The 23,739-nt window shown below is 38.5% G+C and overlaps 1 protein-coding gene across 1 annotated transcript in view; it reads right to left on the bottom strand.

The window, feature by feature from the left end:
* Positions 1-4,360: 4,360 nt before the first annotated feature.
* LOC124606373 (late secretory pathway protein AVL9 homolog) overlaps positions 4,361-23,739 on the bottom strand; it is a 91,372-nt gene continuing 71,993 nt past the window's right edge. Inside the window, exons 9-11 of the mRNA XM_047138357.1 lie at positions 20,449-20,537; positions 15,302-15,556; positions 4,361-6,300 (exon numbers count right to left, since the gene is read on the bottom strand). Coding sequence (XP_046994313.1) covers positions 15,315-15,556; positions 20,449-20,537 — 331 coding nt within the window. The 3' untranslated portion in view covers positions 4,361-6,300; positions 15,302-15,314. The remainder of the gene's footprint in view (positions 6,301-15,301; positions 15,557-20,448; positions 20,538-23,739) is intronic.

Genomic DNA, 23,739 nt, shown 5'->3' with positions numbered 1-23,739 from the left:
AGTATTGTTATGATTTAAATGTCTCTGAAGCTGCCTGCCACATAGGTCAAAAAGGTAGTTCCTTCTTTTACATCCCTAACTGTGCACAGGACATATTTGCCTTTTTTGTGCTATGCTAGGAGCATTTTGAATTCTAGTTACTATGGCAACAGAATTGATGCAATATACAAAGAACACACCAGGATAGAGAAGTACAAAACTGATTATTTTATACTAATGGAACTTCTAAAGCAAATACATCACACACCAACAAGAAAAAATATTTAATGCTGATAATAGCAAACTACCACACAAACAGCAATAGCACAAAATAATTTTTCCAAACACACACAATATATTTCGGGTCAAATAAATGACACAAAAGAATAGATAGAGATCCTTTCTCTGCTTCTCCCTTAACTGAATCACAATTTGAAATCTCAAATGTGTCCGTATGAAAGGATTTAGCTTCTTGTAGGAAGTAATGAAAATAACAACTAAAATTACGCACAGCTCATTATAGTTTCTCTGTTTAAAATATGCCAGTTTTTAGTCTCTCTCTCTCTCTCTCTCTCTCTCTCTCTCTCAAGTTCTGTGCTTTGTCATTTTCCGTTATACCATTGTTATTAAGTAAACTGGTGACGTCCACAAAATGAATTTTCACAATTCGCAGGACTGAATCAAAAACCCCATTTCCCATAATAAAAACAAGAATCAATCCACTTGCTGCTCAACATCTGGTAATTTGGTCTTACTATGGAGAGATAGCAAGGGTAGCTAGTAAGTTTGTAGGATACAGCAGTTTTTCCAAGTTGTGGCCTGTTTATAAGGGCAATTAGTTTTCCACCATGAAACACCAAACCTACAAAATTAAGAGAAAAAAATACTGCACTTTCACACCTGAAACTTTTACTGCAAATCAAACTTTGGAAAACAACCCCAAGCACAACTTGGGCCACAATACTGATTTCAAAGTACAGCACTTGAGTATATATATATATATATATATCTGACCAGGATGCGTCTCAATCCCTGTGCCACCTACCACTCAGAAGCTGAACTGGTTTCATATGAGAACACAGCATAGATATCTCACAAATGGTTCCTCGGCAGGTGCTTCCCTCCGTTGTCAGTTTAAAGAATTACTTCTGTAGTAGCAGTAGCAAAGGTAAGAGCTGTTTTTATAATTGACTCGGCTATTCTGTGCTTGTGTGAATTTTTTACATTAGAATCTGATGTTTTCTATAATTCTGCTACAAATGTGTCCTGTTTGTTGAGTAAAACATTTTAGAAGTTCTAGGAGGAGGATTGAAGGAAGAAATATGTGAGTGGAAACAAGTCTGCAGAAATTTAGGAAGGACTTTTCCAGAAAGGCACAACACTGATTCAAGAAACTGTTCCTAACGCAAGTATCAGCAATGGTCATGTAAGATGACATTTCCTGATAAAATTTCAGCAATCTCAAACCAGCAACCAACATGGGTTTGCATGATATGTTCAAAGGAGATGAAACAATGTACTGCACTTTCACACCTGAAACTTTTACTTCAAATCAAACTTTGGAAAACAAACCCAAGCACAACTTGGGCCACAATACTGGGTTCAAAGGACAGCACCAGAGTATACATATCTGACCAGGATGTCTCACAATCCCTGTGCCACCTATCACTCAGAAGTAAACAAGCTGGTAATGTCCTGACTGCAACATACTCCACTTCCATCCAAAAGCCAACTATGTGTGAAATTGCTCAAGAACTCACCTTGCACTCTGCAAAATTAAAACAAGACAAAAAATAAATCTTGAAGCTGTGACACACTTTCATTAAAAATGAATCTACTTATCACAGAATGCTTCCTAGGAATGGAAATTACTCACATTGGTCTTCCAGATCCACTTCGTATACACATCTTTCATCGCCTGGGAATCCAAACGGTATACTTTGTTGTTCTCATCATAACTACTGACACAACTACGTACATGCAACTTCTTCACCATCTGAAATATTAACAACACTCAACCATTGTAGATAGTATTCATGTCTGAGTCTCTTATGAGGCACAGAAGAACAGAACAATTTAGCAAATGATTTAAGGATCCAGCAAACACCATTGATAGCACTGCACATACAAGCTCCCCTTCTGCTTGTTAAGTCACTAACTGAAAAGTTATAAGGACTTGTTTTTCACATAATTGTTTAATATCCATCTTCTCCCAGTTCTACTGCAAAATGTTGTATTTGAAAAATAAACCACTTTGGAATTATCTACTAAATTTTAAAACAGTCCATGACTTCACCAGAGTCATCTGCAAGGTCACCTTCCAAACAATCAATGTTGCTACAGTAGTCTCTCGATTATCCGATCTTCGGTTATCCAAACCTTTCACCACACCGGCCGTGCACCAGGTCAGTGACTATCGTGTTGTTTGTTGATACTCAGTTCATTGTCGCCGTCTGCTACTCCTCAGTGCTCAGTGCTAACTTAGATCTGTAGTGGAGTGGACGTGTTGCACTTTGTTTATTGTAAAAATTTGTAGTGATGGCTTCAAAACAAAAAAAGGTGGTCGTTTCAATGGAAGAAAAACTTACAGCTTTAAAAAGAATAGACAATGGTGAAACTTTATTTAAAGTGGAACAAGATTATAACGTTGGGAAAACAACAGTCGGAGACTGGAAAAGAAACCACAATGAAATTGAGAAGTGGTGTTCTCAGCGAGCAACCTCGGCTGTTTTCGAAGATCGGAAAACCATGAAAAAATGTGATTATGAAAAAGTAAGTGAAGCTTTATTCCTATGGTTTACTCAACATAGAGATAAAGGTGTACCCATGTCAGGACCTATTTTGCAGGAAAAAGCCTTAAAGTTTCGTAACAAATTAAATGAAAGTGAACCTGATTTCACAGCTAGTGTAGGCCGGCTTGATAGATGGACGAAAAGATACGGAATTCGGCAACTTAATGTCTGTGGTGAAAAGCTTTCATCAAATTTTGAAGCTGTTCAATTGTTTAGGAATAAACTTCACAAGATATTGGACAAGGAGAACTTAACAGGCCATCAAATTTTTAACTGCAACGAGAGTGGTCTCAGTTACAAATGTTACCGGAAAAAACATTAGCGTCAAAGGCCAAAAAGGCAGTGCCAGGCTACAAACATAGCAAAGAAAAAGGGACAATTCTTGCATGCAGTAATGCCATAGCATATTTGAAAATGGAACTGTCTATGACAGGTAAGCCAAAAAAACCGAGAGCATTTAAAAATGTATCTAAAAATGCTTTACCGGTGAAATATTACAACCAAAAAAATGCTTCGATGAGCTCAGAAATTTTTAAAGAATGGTTTTTTAACGAGTTTGTGCCACAAACTGAAAAGTTTTTGAAAGGCAACAACTTGCCCCACAAAGCACTGTTGCTTCTAGACAATCCCCCTTGTCATCCAAATGAAGATGAACTTCAAGATCAAGATGTTTTAGTCTCCAAATGTCACATCCTTATGTCAGCTTATGGACCACGGTACCTTAGAGACACTGAAGAGAAACTACCGCAGAAACTTGCTTTCCTCTTTAATTAATGCTATGGACAAGGGAGAAGACATGCTAGAGCAGTTGCGCCGTATTAATTTGAAAGACGTAGCTTATGACATGGCCCAATCTTGGAAGAGTGTTGGAGCAAATACAATTGTAAAATCCTGGAAAATTTTGCTACGGAAAATCAAGAAAATCCTCCAGATGATGAAAATCTACAGCAGCAGACCGAACCAGAAAATACCACATGCCACAGAAGATGACATAAATGAATGGATTATCCAAGCTGAAGAATTTGAAGTGACAGATGAAGAAATAGTCAACATGGTAAACGAAAAAGAAGCGGATGTAGTGGAGGAAAGTGCGCCCAAGATTTCTCACAAAGGACAGAAGGCCTTAGAAACTGCTTTAAAATATGTAGAGCAACTGGAGGAAACATTGTCTACCGAGGTTTTACTTCTTAAGAGACTAAGTGATTTAGCAGCAAAAAAATGGCAAACAGCAGGCAAACAAAAGACAATTACTAACTTCTTCACACAGTAAATATCTATTCAGTCTAATTTGATTTTTATTGTATTGAATGTTTAACTCATTTGGCCTACTTTAGTTTAATTTTAGCGTTTTTTGTATTATTTTCTGTGTTATCCAACTTGCCACCCCTGCCTCCCCCCCCCCCCCCCCCCCCCCCTTCTCTCTCTCTCTCTCTCTCTCTCTCTCTCTCTCTCTCTCTCTCTCTCTCTCTCTCTCTCTGTTGTTTCGTTGTGCCTGTCTGCACCTCAATGTTAGTGTTACAAGAAACAGAACACACGATAGGAAGTAGTAGTAGTAGTAATAGTAATTTATATGGAGAATTACAGAGAAACCTGAACAAGTAAATTACGAATTTATTGTCAATAAGAAATACAAATATCTTGACTGGCTTGCTACAAGTAATAAAAATGAAACATCCAAGCACACTGTACAGTAGTAAGTCACAAAAAATTTCAACAGGGCATACAGGCAAATATACTTATCAGAATAAAAAATATTTTCTCTACTTTAACAGGATGCATAACCCTTTGTAGTCCAGCTTCAAAACTCACCATTTATAATATTGGTCTACACATGACACTGGACCACAAAGAGTTAAAAGATACCTTTAACAGACTGTAACCTATAAAATAAACAATTCTCTGACAATAACGTAACATATTCTTCTGTACTGATAAAGGAACTTTCATACAGCACTCTTGATGAACAAAGCATTTCATATTTACACATATAAAAATTAAAAATAATGTGTACCTGACCACTGTTTCACATAGCTTGTCCGAATTGCACTGCCGTTGTTTCCGGCCTGAAAGAACCAATACTTGAAAGGAACACAACAATACAATTAAAAGTTATTAATTTTTTTATAATGTCATCAATGAAAAGCTGTCTACTACTAATTACATATGGCAAGTATTCCAGCTACCTTAATTACACATTTTATGTCCAGTGTTGGATCCTTTCTTCTTAAGCAGAACAGTGGTACACATCACACAACCACTATTATGAAATAAAAGTAACTTCAGGTGAATGAGAAGTCTTGCAGTAGAGGATGTGCAATAGGAAATATTAAAAATGATATAACCCGCAGGAAGACATCAAAATATCCTCCTATGAAATGTTTGTGGAAAGCCAGTACTCTTGAAGAAAACTGAATTTTTTTGCTGCTTACTCAGAATTGTTACATTCTGCACTGCAAAAATGAAGAGTGAGATATCTCAATGCTCCAACTGATCCTACACAAAACATTTTATGGTTCAACATAGTCCTTTGTTGTTAGTAGTCAGTGGTATGTCAGCTCAGCCTTTTACAATGCCAAATACCTCTCCCAGTTCTTTCTGATTTGGAATGAATTCTACTATTTGCACAAACAGCATCTCCATTTCAGCATTTGTTTCAGTTGTACCTGGCATTAGCGCAACACTAAATGCAGGCCATAAAACACTTCGATAAAAGCAACAAAAAATCATGTTGTATTGCCACAACAGCAACACACCACTGACAATTTTTGCAGGACCCACAAAATCCCTGGTTGTCACTAAAATCTTACAGTTGTGAGCTGTATGGTACTAACACCTGCACAGTACTTTTAACAATCACTAAAACGTACCCAGCTGATGGGAACTATTACAAAAATGTTTCATTCTAGAATCTACACACTCCCCAAATTATTAACAGCTTCATACTTAAAAACAGTTATTAATCTTACACCTTCAGCACTCTGCCACTCCATTACTTTTATTTTATAAATGTTCAAAAAGTTTTATACATATGACAGGAATTATTTGTGCAGACGAACAACAGCACTGCCACTCATAACCCAATGAAAGAAAATGAATAAGATAAAAAAGCCATCTGCCTTTCAGTACTAATACTTTTGGCATTCCACACATGAGATCCTGCATACAAGTGTTCTTTCAAGTCACAGTTATGCATACACACACACACACACACACACACACACACACACACACAAAGCCCCACTTCATCATATGGAGTGTGTCCACTCTTCTAAACAGCACCACAGTGTGTACTTAAAGCCCAGAACACTATGAAGTTCATACTCCATAAAAATCAGTGCAACAAATATATGAAACAATCATTACAGACACTACCTAACTTGATAATAATAGAGCCACAATTAACTAAGTACACAGGGAGAATAGTTCATTGTAGTTTTTGCTTAAATTATAATCACAGACATTTAACTGAGTTAAGAAAACTCATTTTGTAGCACAATGGCCATCCATTTTCAGATTTGAGATAGAGTGCCTGTAAACAGAAAAAATGCAATAAGTCAGGACAACATTTTATAAAGATTAGAACTACATTATAGAGGTAAAATAAAAACTGGATGGCTCATGTATAACAGATTTATTTTATCTTCAATTAAGTTGTAGACTGTTCTTTCACTTCTTCACCTCATTTGTTTGTAATTCAAGTACACATATATTAAAATCCACCACTCATTTGGGATAGATATGACAAACAAAAATGGACTACAATACTACTAAAAAGAAACATGCCATGCTAAAGTAAAACAAAAAATATTAAAACGAAAACACAATTTTTGTTTCAACCTTACAATGCTCTCCAGTACTAATACTGAACATCCTCAGGTAATTCTGCTCTTGCCATTGCTTCCTTAAAACCATGACATCTCCTCTGGATGTATTATCTTCAGAACCCTATTTGAGTAGTATGTACTGTGTTTTTCCTAGTTTTTCTCCAATACTGACTGCTACAAATACTGTCTTATCACATTGCATGTATCTCTGCCATTAATAAAATCTTCCTTTGCTCCAACTTCAACAAAAATTTTCTACTTTTTACACTAGTTTTATATGTATCAACAATTTGCAACCCTTCAGTTGCAGTCTTTTTGGATGAGCTCTATGTTATAGTCACTATGTCAATGTACCTGCTGACTTATCCATACATGGTCAGAAATGTCCGTCCATTGTATATACAGTTATTTTTATCCCTCCAGAGCATTTAAAATACACAACAACACTTATGTTTGTGGAGGGAGGGAGAGACAGTTTACTATAGTCATCTTTGTATCCTAACTTACTTTCCTGCTTGGAACCTTCTTAAAGACATATCTGGGATTTTCAATTTGTGGCATTACAAGCTGCTGGTTTGACTGCTGCTGGATGGAGTGAATCTGACAGGCTGGCTGTGGGCCAGTGTGAATGTCTAATGGGGGTGACCAGATGTCAGACAGCTGAGCTGAGCTGAGTGGAAGTAAAGGCAGCTAGCAATTCACGAGGCCCAGGGTCATTGGGGTTTTTCCAGGGAGGAAGATGGGTGTTTTCCGGTGACAAGGTCGCGGGACGAGATAGTACGGAAGAACCTGTGACTCGAAATGTTGTCACTAATATGATTTCAAGGAAAATACATTAAAACTCATTACAAGCATGCTACAGGAAAACCAATGACAGCTTTGGTACTACGGCAGTGTGGCAAGCTCACTGAACATAAATCCATGTTTGAAGCTTTAATAGTTAAAAAGTTATTGACATTATAACCATTATTTTTTATGGTAAATTGCAACAACCAAGTTCATCACGAAAGTCACACTCGTGATGCACCAGATGAAAGGTAATGCCTGCAATATAATGAACAGATTTGTCTTCTAATGAAACAATTATAAAAATTTTATAGACAATTTAGTTTATTTATGTAAATAGAGCCATAACTACGAACTCCTCCACAGATACCCAAATGATTTTATCACCACGAGTTTCTTTCCTTAATATTCCAATAACTTTCAACATGCATTGAATTGTGGTTGTGGTTTATGAAACAGGTCAAGTCAGTGTCTTGACTAGAGCACAACATGTGGCACTTAGTGTGTCTGAGATTTGTTTAAAATTGTTAAAAGAGGTATAAATGAGTTTAGGAGATTGGAAAATGACTGCAAAGATTTTCATATGTTTTATCATAAGTTATTACATGAAATTGTTATGAAAATTACAAAGGGTGGTCAGGGCCATAGCTTGTGGTCTTTTTGTCTGGAGCCAGTAATGCTACAGGCAGCATGTATGCTGCTAATGTTATTTTCATGTACTGTGACTTGTAAGTTGTAATTCAGCACATGCTGCTGCGTATAATGCTATGTCTGCACAAAGTAATACCAAAATTTGCACTGGTGATAGGCACTGTTCAGTTATTTAATGAGGTTTTTTTTTTTTTTAAGCCGCCATTCACATACATTGAGCATCTCCAAAAATAATTAAAAGGTATTTTGAAGTCAATGTGTTTTTAGCAATGTTGTTATCCTTCAGGATTTCGACCAACAGATCTAACCTTTGTACATCTTTTATTAAAGTAGTTGCTAATGTCGCACTGCTAACGTCTCACTAACATAAGGCTTTGGCAGTAACATTAATATGTTGTGTTGTTGGGCTAAACAGTGACAGTGTTGGCCACCCCCTATTGATGTTAACAAGCGGCGCTCAAAGTTAATGGCTGTACATTGCCCACATGCTGGGGAACGGCTGAAAAATGTCTAAGTTGATGTAACATGCTACTCTCAAAGCCTTCCATGATTTGTTAATGCTCAAGCCAAGCTCATCATAAATTGTGCAGAAGTTCTTTGAATAACCAGACTTTCAACATTTTTTAAAAACCCCAAACCAACTCTGAGAACAGTATAACTGATAAATGACAGTGATAATGAATCTTAATCTATCTGTTCAAAATAATATATTATGGATAAACCATATTGATTTTATAATGGAGAAGCAAACTGTAAACTTTGGGTGATTGGAAGAATTTGGTGGTGGCTTAACTTGTTAAAAAACACATGTATGTACTCTCACTGCTCCTCCCTTGAACCACAGTGCTTACTAATGTAAACCTTTGACCTTGACACCATTTCCTTCACTTACTCCCTTTTCTCATAATTTCAGGTCTTAACCTCTTCCATCTCCCTCCTCTTATCTCCCCTGCAACCACTTCCAACTATGTAAACCTTCTCTCATACCAAAAGAGGGAACCTGTGATAATGTAACAAGAAAGGAAAGGCAAGAAGTAAACATATTTTAAGAGTACGAAAAGTCAATCTAAATGCACTGCCTGGAAAGACAGAGGTTGCAGTGAGCAGTCAACAAGCAGTGCACAGCCCATAATGTTTCCTGTTTCCTGAAGAATGAGAAATTGTGGAAATTAAACATTCAGCTTTGTCTTTAAACCTTCGCCACCACTCCTTGTCACAGCTGTTCCCATGTTGGCATTTTAATATGTAGGCATTCCATTTAAAATGCAAATACTGGTGGGAACATAGTACTAGTGTCTGCAAGCCAATAGTTCAAGTGTGCTGTCTTGTGTGGAAACTGGCAGGTGCAGCCACTAATGAGTATGTGAAGAAAGTCCTGGTAGATTGTAAATAATTTACGGATTAAAGATAAAACCTCACCAACTGGTAGCTGCTCTGAATCAACAGGAGGACATAAACATGACTGCGGACTCCACAAGTTTTCAGACAAATTCGTTTTCAAAAAATTCATTTTTGAAAACTAATTTGTCTGAAAACTGATTTTTACTGGATAATCAATAGTGCTAGGAATTTTAGGTGTTGCTCTTTCATTTTTTTCTGTTTAAATGCACAAATTAGCTTATCTTGCAAAGAAAACATTAAATGAACATCCCTAACTGTTTTGGTTGCACCTTTTCCGACTCGTTTAATATTTTTTAAGTATCTTTTGTCACATTTTATTCCTAAAAAATGAATGTTACTATGAAGGTCAGGAATATTTATCTTTTGCCACATTTTATTCCTAAAAAAGGAATGTTACTATGAAGGTCAGGAAAAAGAGTTTTTCCATCTGCAAAGCTTGGTTCTATTTAGAATGAGATTTTCACTCTGCAGCGGAGTGTGCGCTGATATGATGGAAACATCCCCCACGCTGTGGCTAAGCCATGTCTCCGCAATATCCTTTCTTTCAGGAGTGCTAGTTCTGCAAGTTTCGTAGGAGAGCTTCTGTTAAGTTTGGAAGGTAGGAGACGAGGTACTGGCAGAAGTAAAGCTGTGAGGACAGGGCGTGAGTCGTGCTTGGGTAGCTCAGTTGGTACAGCACTTGCCCGCAAAAGACAAAAATCCCTAGTTCGAGTCTCGGTCCGGCACACAGTTTTAATCTGCCAGGAAGTTTGGTTCTACGTAGTTCCTCAGTTCACCACTAGGATCGTAGGCTCCCAATACTGTTCTAATGGGGACGTAAATATGAACGTGGTGAGTGATTGTTTTACTATACGCCTCCACATTTTTTTGGTATTACATAGTCGACATTTCAGAATATCCTTTGTCTTTATATACCAGAAAGTCACTTTAAGATCACAGCATCTTACAAAAGCCACATCTTCAGCATTTACAACAGATCAGGCAAGTAACAGCTGAAAATGCAATATACTTTCAACTACATGAAACCAGTAATAGGCGAAACACACTTACTAAACATTTTACTAGCATCCCTAAATGGGAACCCATGCTGCTGAAAATGTCCTTTCTGAATAAAACAAACAATGCCAGTGCGAAGCACAGTTACAATGATGCCTTAACTGTATTGTGGCCTGAAAGAATAGAGTAAGATCGAGCGTGGCTAGTACTTATGTGCCAAGCACCTTATATGTAACCTATGTACCGTAATCAAAGCATGTGACCTGCATTGCATTGAGTCCGAAGCACTAAAAGATTAATATTCACATGAAAACACATTTCCCTCTTGCACTAAAAAATTGCTAGAAAATGCTCCTGCTGCAATACAAAAGCATGCTGAAATTACCGGGGCTTCCTCTTCCAACTTCTCCAATTCTTATTAAATGGGGTACTTGAGTAAAGGCTGCAGTGTTTATTTGTAACCATTTTACTGCTGTATGTGATTTATTAGATATTATACCACATGATTTTTCAGCTGTGAAAAATGCCAAAGAACTAGCTGGAAAAAAGGAGTTGGATGATGAAATTTTTACTGTGTGTGGCTACTTTTCCCTAACAACTGTCATTACAAAAGTGGAGAAACTGTGTCCTTAGAAAGAACAATGGGCTATTCTGATGGATGTGAGGGAAACACTGTAGGGTACTGCAAAGCGAGTACTAGACCAGAGCTTAGGAAAACCCTGATGTTGAATACATTGCAAGAAACAGGGATTTCAATTATCACTGCAAACAAAATATGCATCTCTTGTATTTGTTGACGCTGAACAATCTTTTTCTACATATAAGTATTTACTTCATGACCAGAGATGCAGCTTCACTGAAAATAGCACTGAAATGTTTCTGTTTTAACAGTTTTCTGGACATGTGATTGTAATAATGTGCTCAGGGACCTTTCACTGCAAGTTTTTAATACATAACAACAAGTGAGAATTGTGTGCCATATTATGATGTGAAATTTGCACCTTTTTAACCTAAATTTTGCACCCAAAATTCCTAGCTCTAATCATCATACATAATATCAGTACCAACTGCAACATGACACTTTTTATTTTTATGTGGCTTCTTGAGAAACTTTCATTTTTAGATTAATCAAAATTAAAAACTGCACTTGCCTAAAAAGTTAACATTATACATATTCTAAATTTATGCCATTTGATTGTCCACATTTTGATAATAAGAGAAATAAAATAAAAAGAAATGTTTTAAATTAATTATTATCTTCACCTGACCAAGCAGTGATGGCTGTGAACCATCCTTTCTGGAAGAATCTGACCTAGCTGAAATTGTCACCTGGTACATGAAAACAATGGGAGTCATTAATATTGTAATGAAACCCTCCCTAGTGCAGCACCACACCTGAATAAGCCTTTATAAAACCTTGGCAAGACCCGTACTGTGTTATGGCAGTGAAGCCCGGACAAAAATGGCAAGAGATGCGAAAAGACCGTGAAATGAAATTCTTGAGACGAACGTCTTGACACACCAAATGCTTCACAGAAGTAACGAAGATGTGTTGACAGAATTTAAAATGAAACCCATCGCACATTATATTCAGAACTATAAGCACAACTAGAGAAAACACCTACAATGAATGAGCTGAAAGAGGATCCCAAAATCCATGCTACACTACACTACTATCCCAACTGTGTAAGATCTTTGGGTCAACCATGAAAATATAGCAAGAAAGTCTCAATGTGACCCTAACCAGTCAAAAGGCACATTTATTTGGAATGAAGACAATGGTGACTATCACTTCCTCTGTTCCTTAATTACTCGAAGTTTTGAACTCATGTTACCAGGAATTACTACATGGTCTGTATGGTTCTTTGATATCAGATCCTTAACTTGCCAAGTGAAGTATGAAGTGTCCCCTGAAAAGAACCAGCATCAACATTTTTCTTCTGTTAGACAAAGAGCCTGGTATTCTGTTTCGAACAACTTTCAACCAATCTAGAGTCAGGTCATTTGTCATCCAACCCTTTTCTTGGCATCTAATGCAGTGCAGTGCAGAATGAGAAACAGTTTAAGATAATCAATTGAAAATAGTGCAGCACAGAAAATACTGCAGAATGCTAAAAACTGCAGATTTGAAATGAAGCCTGTCGACAGGGAGGCGGGGGAGGGGGGGGGGGGGGGGCAGGTTGTGTAAAGAAACACCAACAATCATTGAAGATGCTTTGTAAATAAAAGTGGAACACGTCTGTTGTAATTCTTTTTAATCAGACTGCAGTCAGCTCAAGATGAATAACCTATAGTAACAGATGTTAACAGCTGCTGCGGAAGATGACCATGCAAACAAATGTATTACTTTTAATGCTCTTCATGCCAACAGCAAAATTTGACAGCATATCAAAATAAACAGACCTGTGATCGATACTGCCCATATGGCCTATCAAACAGTCATGCTGCTTACTCAGACTGATTACATGATGCTGACATGTAAATAGTTTTTTTGCCAAATGCAGCAGGAAGTTGCTGAGCTAACATCATTCCATGTCATACTATAAGCTTCACCTTCCTCTTCATCCTCAAGCACCAGCCAGCCCTTGCTGCAAATTCCACGACACGTGGAGTTGGAAAATTCCTCTTTGTTCCAGCATCTTCTTTCAGATGAATTCTTGAGTAATTGGGAAGCAATCACTGTGTTTCTGTTGCACATATTGAGCAACCAGCAGCTCCAATTCATGACACCTTCCCTGGTTCAGTCCCCTGAAAGTTTAGTGTGTAGAATGTAGAACTGGTCTTTTTTAAATTATTCTTCATCTGACACCACCAACGAACATTAGTTCTGTGACACCAAATTTTCTTTCTGCTGCACAGTTGTTTGTGGCCTCTGCTTTAAGAATCAGCATCAACTTAAAATTAGTATCGTCTGTGTGAACCTATTGTGAACTGTGAACTTTTAGATCCGTCTGCACTTCAGTTTAACACTGTTGCCAACCTTGAAAATAAACAGTGTTACAGCGGAGTGCATATTTAGCACCACTGTGTCATAACTGCCAAGATTATTAATAAAAGAGATCCAGTGTTACTGAGTTATTGATATAAGAAGGGTCTCTTGACTGTAGTAGTAAGGCACAGGCATCAAGAGACACTGCATATGGCCACCAGGAAAAAAAGCAACAAGAAGCAAATGCAACGGTTAGCACACACCAGTTGAAAGTGGTACGCAGTCGCAGTCACTGCCGGGTGACAACATGTGGTAAGCAACTGAAATATCCACGGCCAGTTGACAGAGGCGAAAACAAGCAAGTCCTGACCCGCGTGGGGCATTTCCGGACTGTTCGAGGAGATTTGAGAAGCTTCTGGAAAGATTTAGCTCACTAAAAGGATCTTTAATGTAAGCAGGAGAAAGCAAAATTGACAGGGAAAAGTGCTCCAAGACCCTGAAAAAGTGACCTATAAATGGGAGTCTCGGCAGCAGCAGACGAGTTAAGCACTAAGAGTTAGCGAGTCAGTTGCCACAGTAATCATGAGATATCATGTGAGTATGCGCAGTATTCATTGCCACAGTTGGCAGTGCGATGAAACTTGCTTGGCTAGCTGGTGCCACAGTTCACTGCTCACCCTCCTACCCTTCTGAATTCTTCAAATTAAATCTGTGCGTGACCTCAACTGCCAAAGCTTCATCTCTAAATGTAAGACAATCCCACCGTTAACATAGTACACGATGTAAAAATAATGACCTCCGGAACAACAGTTTAATATGTGAATGTAGGACAACCTTGTATTTTTCAAATAACAAATTCTGGGGAAAAAACTGTCTTGTACTCGGATGAATACGGTACATAAACCTTTTTGATAAACTTGGTCCTTGACTTACAATATTTTTCAAGTTAAGATTTGTGATTGGTAGTTGGAACATCAATTCTACAAAGTAACATTTTTTTTTAAATAAGCAATCTTGATTTTTCTATCAACATTGATAAAGCAGAAGCATTTAATTTAATGAACCTTTTCTGTCAAAATATTCTTACCGCCACCTGTTTATTTAATGACCAATGCTACTACACTGTCAATAGTTAATGAAGACTCTTATATCAATTTAACAAAAAAACGGTGCTTTTGAGTCTCAAGCAACAATAATTATTTTTATAGAATGAGATTTTTCACTCTGCAGTGGAGTATGTGCTGATACGAAACTTCCTGGCACATTAAAACTGCGTGCCAGACCGAGAATCGAACTCAGGACCTTTGCCTTTCGTGGACAGGTGCTCTACCGGCTCGACTACCCGAGCACAACTCATGACCCATCCTCACAGCTTTATTTCCACCAGTACCTTGTCTCCTACCCTCCAAACTTAACAGAAGCTTTCCTGTGAAATTTGCAGGAGTGGCACTCCTGGAGGAAAGGATATATCGAAGACATGGCTTAGCCACAACTTGGGTGATGTTTCCAGAATCAGATTTTCACTCTGCAGCATAGCGTGCTCCAATATGAAACTTCCTGGCAAGATTAAAATTGTGTGCTGGATTGAAAACTATACTCTTTCAGAGCACTACTTTTGCAAGTTTCACAGGAGAGCTTCTGTGAAGTTTGGAAGGTAAGAGATGAGGTACTGGTGGAAACAAAGCTGTGAGGATGGGTCATTAGTCGTGCTTGGGTAGCTCAGTTGGAACAGCACTTGTTTAAAAAAAAAAGCTGCGTAGTTAATTTTGTATTTGTTTGCAAGCACACGTGTACCAGGGCTACAGACATGTACGTGTAAATGAACAAAAAATGTATTAAGTAATTTTTGGAGGCGACGATTAAAACTTTATGTATTAACAAAGAAAAAGACCACCTGTCATACAGATTTGGAGGTACTTCAGCTTCTGTGCCTCAAGACTCACCTCAGCCAGGGCACTAGTTAACAGTGGTGGTGGAGGGCGCTGGCTGCTCCACTGTGGGCGACCTGTGCATGTCAGTCGCCGAACCGGGTGTCTGCAGGGCATCTGCAGCCTCGTCGACAGCACCTGTGCTGCCCTCACAGATCCCCTCGCCTTCATCAGAGGCAGAGCTGGCTGCAGTGCTGCCACCCGGAGGGGCAGTTGTCAGTGTGCTCCACCAGCTGGAGAGAGCACCTCGCGCTTGGGACAGGGCGCCTCCTATAAAACCGAAACAATGGGGCTGACACTCTGGCAATAGTTTATTTCTATGATACTAACAAGTCCTGTGTGAAATACAAATAATGGTCAGAATGATTCTCATCAGGGTCTTCAATGAGGAGGCAGCAGTCGATGAAAGAGCCAGACAAAATTCAGACTATGATTGAACTCTTACAAACCCAAACACTTACAAATCTGTAGCGTAACACATCAAATTAAAACACTGCACAGTAGCAAAATCTAAATGTCTACATGCAGCAGAGAACTGCCAGAAACGGACTCTCGGAAACAGGGTAAAAAGAAAATCTCTTTAAGAGATCCTGGGGGAAAAAATAAATGGTGAGGACTTCTCATTTCATTGGAGGTCAACCAATGAATCACATCAAAAGTTTTGAAACATCTCTGCCACAATAAAGCAGAGAAGGCTGGCCTTCTATGGTACATTGCAATAATTAAACCAAAAAGGATTACAAATAAGATTACAAGTGAATAAGAATATTGTTATTTTATGGTTTTTCCAGTGTATTTTGGTGTAGTTTTGTGAATTTTTCGCACATATTTTTATGTTATTTATATATTTTTACGTGTTGTTATCCTCCACCACAATCCTTGCTCCTTCCATCTGTGCCAAGATGAAAAAAGCTTCCTTATCCCCAGCCAGAACTCTGTCCCACATACTGTTCCTACATTGCTGCTTGACTCATACAACCCCCGAATGGCCTTCCCATCAGTTTAACCATCTCCGGCTGCAGCCCTCTCCACAATGACCTCGATCTGTTCAAATTCTGACAGTCCTTAGTTCTCACCATCATAGTCCTTATCCTTTTCATGATATTGTCATTATTCCATCCTCAATGTTCCACTGCTTGACATTACCAGTGAATACAAAGACAAGTCACATGGTTGGAAAAGTACACTGGGATTTCAAACACAGAAAGTTGCAAGTGGATCTTACCTTCACTATTTTAAGCTTTAGATGGAATGGTCATCATCAACATCATGATAGCTTATACTTATGTTTTGTGACATGACGATGATGATGATGATGATGATGATGATGGTGTAGATCGATACTGGTAGCACAATAAAGAGATTCACTTAACAGATCTGTATTTCCAACAGGGCTCTTATAAAACGTGTTACAGCTGCCTGTCATTGATTAGCAAAAAGACTGAAATTGTCACTAAAATTTTACGTGACATCCTCCTTCGAAGTGAACAGACTAATGAAAGCACACACAGACACATGCCCAGCTGCAATGTCCCAGCACTGTAGCCCAATTGGGTGAGGAGTTATTTTTGTTACGTTAGTGAGAGGAGAAAGGAGTCTGGGTGGGGTGAAGGGAGATGGGGAGGGGTGGTGAGGGGAGGGGGGTAAGGGGAAGGCAGCAGGGGAAGTCACATTTCTCACACACTGGAGTGTAACATAGGAAGAGGGTAAAGGACAATGTGGGTGTACATTAATGGAGTGACATGGAAAATTAACACAGTCTTAGCAAAGACAAATCAAGAAACTAATATGATTTTAAGGTCCATCTGCCCATGAAACAAAGTATGCTTAAACTTTAAGCTGCAAACCAACAACAGCAACACAGCCAAGTTCTGTCTAAAGCTAGTGGAACACCTAATAAATAGCAGTTTGAGCTCAGACGCCCACGAAATAAGTGAATAATTGGTAACTTGTCGCTGCAATGGGCGTAACATTTCTTCTACACAGTTCATTGTCAGCAGATGGAGAGACCACTTCATGCACCAGATATTTCCATATCTACAAGGACGTTTTTGTCCACACACCAAGATCCCACACACTGCTTGAGCATCTTAACTCTAACTTCAACAGGAAAAATCCACAACAGAAAGTAACATAACTTCAGTGGGTGCAAGCAACTTAATGTATTTACTGGCAGAGAGTTCACTGTGCACCAGTCTCATCTTAACAACCCTTCCCTCCCACTTCCCTTCTGCTGCTAGTCCATTCACAGGTGGTACATAGATTGAAAAACTGACTGCAGCCGTCAGAAAGAATCTGAATTTCTCCAATTTTATTGTCATAATCATTACACGAGATTATGTTGGAAGAAGCAGTAAGTGTATCAAATAATTTTTGAAGTTGGACTATTAGAATCATCTTTCCTGCTAAAATTCCCTCACTTGTGCTGATTAAAATACATGATGGATCCTGCATCTCTTGTTTGAATCTTTTATGTTGCTGCTATTACAGTAGCTTGGTAAGGGTCCAAACTGATTGGCAATACTCAAGAACTGATCAAACAATTGTTTTCTAAGTGACCTCTTCTGTCAGTGAATCTCACTTCCTTAGGAGTCCTACAGTAAATATAAATCTGGTATCTGCCTTCCTCAAGACAAACTCCTCGATAATTAACAATTGTGATCAATTCCAGTGACTGAGGTCCGAGCGCAAGTCGATATTGGATCTTTTCATGTATTTGCAAACATTATACCTATTTAGGTATAGAATCAGCTGCCAATATAAGCTCCAGGCACTGATAACTTTCAAGTATCTTTGCATTTTGTAACAAGTTCCTAATCAGTGTCACTTAGCTCATACACAACTGCATCACCTGCCAAGAGCCTCATAAGGCTAAAGACTGCCACCTAACAGCCTGTCATTCTTCTACTAGTTTCTGGGCCCAATTAAAATGCTTTTGACTTTAGAGGAAACGTTCCTTTTTTATCCTCTGGAATGGCAGTATACATACTATTGAATGTTTACGATATGTGCCAGAACTCTTGAACCTTTAGCGAACCGTGTGCTGAGAAAGTAACAATAGGCAAAGAAAACCTTTAGAGGACAGTTTTTTTTAAATTTTTTTTAAATTTTTTTAAATGATCGATTTCATTGGGTAACTAATGATAAATTTCATCCACATTTTGAGATTTTTCCCCATAATGTCTTTTTACTAGGCACCTCCTGCATATTTCTTGTCACACAATAATATGTCACTTAATTATGATCCTGATGCCGTCTAAAATTATCTGTGTTCAATCTGTGCTATCTTCGAGTTAAAACTCTGGTTTCTTCTTCAGGAGCTGACTGATGTGTGCGACTTATTACTGATAGAGTGACATCGCTTAGCGGTGATGGTTACATGTGTAAATGTGGGAAATCCCCACTGGAACAGAATATGAAGTGGAAGAGAATTGATGCCACCCCTTTCATCTGTTTTTCTCTGAATACCCTGTTTCTAGCAACCAGTTGTGGGTTCCACTAATATTATAGCCAGTTTGTTACATTTATTAGTGCACGTCGGACCTTCTACTGCTGTTTTCCCGTTAAAACAAAGCATGAAGTAAGATCCTTACCTTGCCTTCTTTCGTAAGGCTAAGCTCTGTTACCGATTACATTTCTAAGTTTCTAAACTGGATATGAATTTTATATTCAGTAGGGCACTCAAAGACATTGCTGGTTGTCAGTCCTACACTCACATGCCACACTGTAAACACCAGATATTCTCAAACCAAGGCCATATCTTGCTGGAAACAGCAATTCTCTAATTTTCTGCAGTGGACAGAATACAGAACTCACCAACCATCGTGTACCGTCGTGCTGTCACAGTGTTCAGCTGCGCACCTCACTCTGGTTTGCAATGAGAGCCTGGCATCCACCACTTATCAGTTGAGGCATTCATTATCTGTCCTTGAGACAGCGGTCTGCAGCGCTGGCAGGCTCCAATATCGGGCCACACGGTCCACATAACTACTGCAACAAGTAGCTAGTGCGGAGGTATTCTACAGTGTGTTTCCAGTGGCAAAATTTGGCATGTAAACCTGGGACTACACAAGTGTGTATCCTAATTTTGCTTGAAGTTGCCCCACAGAAAGGAAGAAATCTTGTTGGAGTATCTTTAGTACCTGATGCTGATTTGGATTCCCCATCTAGACCAAATATCAACGGAGAGAACATGTGACAGATACTAGGGCTCCAAGCGACAGCCACAGCAAGCATCTGTGAGGGACACACGTGCCACGCAAGCATGTGGGATGGTGCCGCCCTCTGCGAAGGTCTGCCACTAAATACCACAGCATGTCTATTGTTGGCCAGTTTGCCACTAGTCACTGAAGCCTCTAGTTACGCGCCTTTGAACAGTAGGATGTTAACCTTGCCTGATTTCTATTTGTGATTTGGACTGCTCTCTGGACTGTTGCTTTTTTTAAAGGCAACTTTGCTGTGCTCTGGACTTTTTTTGGTTATTCATTCACTTCACAACCTCCGCGTCTTACCTCCAAAACCACCTGTTCATTTCATCTGTCTCTATGTTATCATCAGTGTGAGTAATCATTAACGGTGTTCTACCAACGCAGAGTAGTATAGAAGACGATCTTTTTCCATTTGCTGAATGGGTCAGCACCTATTTGTACTGGTGAATGCAGATCTAAATTGGTGGGATATTTATCTGTTCTACAGGAAAGTGCACATCAAATATTTTAATTCAGGCTGCACATTACTGCAATCTAAAACAGTCTGAGCTCAGCAGATTGATCCGCTTAGGCCAGAATTCTTTTAGGTAGGGCGGTAGAAACTCCTTTCATACAAAAATAAATATGTGCTGGTTTTCTGTATACTGGATGACTCAGCTGTCCATCCATCTTACACTGAACTGACATATCCATCAGTCCAGCTGTCAGCCAGCTGCTGATAAAAAGAAAAGAAGGTGAATTTCTTCAAAATCCCAAGTTTCAACTACATTGTAACACAGCCTCAACACCAAAAAATTTTACACATGGATATGACAACATTTCTCTGAAACAGATAAATAAGACTATTTTATAAACATTTATTCTGATTTCATATCGTCCATCACGTTTCTGCTGCACTAATTTTCTATTACACTCTGCTTGGGGAAGCACCCAGAGTACAGAGTACTCACTCACCAACTGCTCTGCCAGTCGTCGCCACAGCACGCCCAGTGGATGCCATTGCTTGATTCAGTTTACGACCTCCTTCCGTGTTCTGCATTGTGCTACATGAAAAAGGGAGGAAAATAAGAAAATACATTAAAAAATGCAATGCAAGAGTAACTGCAGGTACCTTTGTATAATATAAACTGTGCATCAAATGCTATATAGAAAATATGGCAGAAAATATTTAGTTGGTGCTGTATTTTTTATGAAATACTGAAAATTATAGCTGGTAAATAACTGATAAGATAAAATACCTATGCTGCTTGCCCTTGCCATATGAGGTACCTTAATAGTTTTAAGACTGTCCCCAGTAATATAGCATCTCATTACATCAAAACTGTCCAGTGTATAAACTGACAGTTTCTTCTTGGTTTAGTTATTTCATTTCCTCATCACCACAGACATCACAACTGTTTTATTACATTTAGTCTCTGATTTGTATGAACAATCCTTTGTGTAACTGACTATATGCATTCCGCGGCACTGGAGAGAAGTTTTAATTTTATATTTTCTTGCAAACATCTACAAGATTCTGACTATTAGTCCCATACTGTTCTCTGATCATCTACACAGTTACTTCTTTTGTATCAACATTTCACTCAGTTCTTTGCACACTATTCACTATTCCACCAATACAACTGGAATATCTGTTTATTAGCACCACAAATATTTTCACAGCACCCCTCAGTTTTTTGAGTTGCTAAATATAAGTTGAATTAGCTTAAATGGGTGTTTTTTGGTTCCAATCCAGCTTTCTCTTAACTCCAGTAAGTTTCTTGTGCCTGACGTACTCAGCTTGAAATAATTACCCACTGATTTTATCTTCTGTATTATAAGTCTAGCTTCTTTCAAAGCATCTAGCAGAATGAGATTCAGTGCTTATAATCACATCATTATCAGGAAGATAGACTTGCTCAGAAATCATTTTCATTTATTTCTGCCAAATAAACACTGTAGCAAAACAGAGTGGAGTTTAAAAAAAAAATCCTCGTATATTTCCACAAATTGCTTTCCCGCTCGGCAAACAATATGCTGGATTCAAGCTATCGACAAAAACCTTTCATCTTTAACAACTGATACAAGCTGGAAACACATTATGAATATTCCCTTCACCATCACAACAGGAGGGTTCCTCTCATCTTGGCATCATCATGGCCTGCCCTTCCTTATCTACTATCACACACTTTAACTCAGCCGTTTCCTAATCGGTGGATGTTGGCTGACTTTGTGCAGTTCCAGAATGTTTACACTCATTACCAATCTTAGATGGTCATGGAAAATAATAATGGAAGTACTTCTAACTATCAACACCTTACAGTTTTCAGATGTAGTAGTTATTTTCTAGCAATAAGATTCCATTTTCAATTACTCGATGTTGGAGTAATGCTTCCTTTTGTGTGACTTCTGCAATGCATTAACCTACTACACATTTATTTCTTTTATAAGCTGTAAGCTGGCTGCGCTGAGAGGAGGAGGCAGGGCTCATCCCGGCAGCCAATGTGCTACGAGCCAATCACATGCTTTCCCTCCACACAGGGGCCAAGTTAAAGTGTGTGATCAGTAACCTACCCAACCTACAACCTATACTCTTTTCCAACCTGAGGAAGGAACTAATAGTTCCCTAAGCTAGGAACAGTTTTTTCACTATCAGCAGTGTTTCACCCCCCTCCCCCCCCCCCCCCTCCCTCCCCACTTTTTTCTTTTCAGAATGACATCACTGAAATGTGACTGGCAACGATAATGTTTGTATACGAGTTTTGAGACTGTGGATTGTATTGTTGCAAACAGCATTTGATGTACTTGATGATTCAGTTGCTGCACTTTGACCGTGAACTTATAAATTTACGGTCTGATATCTTCTCTTCAAATGCTCTCTCACATTATTCACAGCGGTTCCGAAACATAATGTTTGACCACATATATTACACTATGCACTCTTGTTTCTTTTGTGCCTTAGAGAACATCATCCCCACAAGTAACTAGACTTTTGTATTTTATTCACTGTTGAGAACCACACAAAAGGGACTGTAAAATAATTAAATTTCATTTTGCTATACATGCTATATTCGCGTAAGACACATGTACAGAGCTACAGCAAAGAGCGCTCAACTTGCTCTGAACTGTAAATGTATCACAACTTCCGCAAAGAACCAACGGATTTCCGCACAGAAGTAATGGTGGTGCTTGTGGAGCGGAACTACTCAGTACTCTGCAGTACCCAGCTCCTCTTAACTGTTACCAAACAAATGAATACACTCCAGCTGCAAGTAAGAGCCTGTCCATCTGAAGCTTTTAATAAGCTGCAGCTGCAAATGCTTCCAAGGAATAAATGTGTTGATGGCAAGGCGAATAACACATAACCAGTTGCAAGACAATTCTGAGATTACTTATTACACTGATAGGTAACAAACAGTCTTGAATTTGTCCTAAATAACTGAAATTTTAAGGACAAGAAGAAAGGTATTTTTATGGTTACATTTAATGTCATCCATCCATAATGTTTCCATACACTGTATCTCTCCCCCCAATTCTGCTGAAAACTCATTTCATATATGTCAAATTATTCTTTAGCATCCCTCAGTACCACCACATTTCAAACACTTTGATTCTGCTGTTTTCCCATAGTCCAATGAGTATATGTAATTGCACTGTTATGTTTTGCAGGTCCAAAGAATGATGACATATAAGTAACTACTGGGATGGTATAATCTTTTTGTTTCAAAGAACATACATTCTAGCATCTAAAATCTGTAACAGACACAATAGGTAATCTGAGAATTTCAACACTGTCACTGTGGCTGTATGGGAGAATGTACTGTAACAGAAATGAACCACTTGAATATCTCTGCTCTGAAATACATATATCAAAGAGTTTCTAGATAATGTTATGCATGGAGAAAACATTCTCTTCATTGATGACAGCAACACTGCAATTACAGATAACACATCAAAATTCTTGGTAAAGAACAAAAATGAAACCCTCAGGGATGCTTACAACAAGTCAATGTTCAATTAACACTGAACATAAAGAAAACAAACAGCACTGATATCAGTCTGCAGTGGGAAAATAATACTTTCACATTATATATAAAAACAAAGATGAGGTGACTTACCGAACGAAAGCGCTGGCAGGTCGATAGACACACAAACAAACACAAACATACACACAAAATTCAAGCTTTCGCAACAAACTGTTGCCTCATCAGGAAAGAGGGAAGGAGAGGGAAAGACGAAAGGATGTGGGTTTTAAGGGAGAGGGTA

The sequence above is a fragment of the Schistocerca americana genome, chromosome 3 (genome assembly GCF_021461395.2).
Source record: "Schistocerca americana isolate TAMUIC-IGC-003095 chromosome 3, iqSchAmer2.1, whole genome shotgun sequence".
NCBI lineage: Eukaryota > Metazoa > Arthropoda > Insecta > Orthoptera > Acrididae > Schistocerca > Schistocerca americana.
This window is presented reverse-complemented; position numbering and strand designations above follow the sequence as displayed.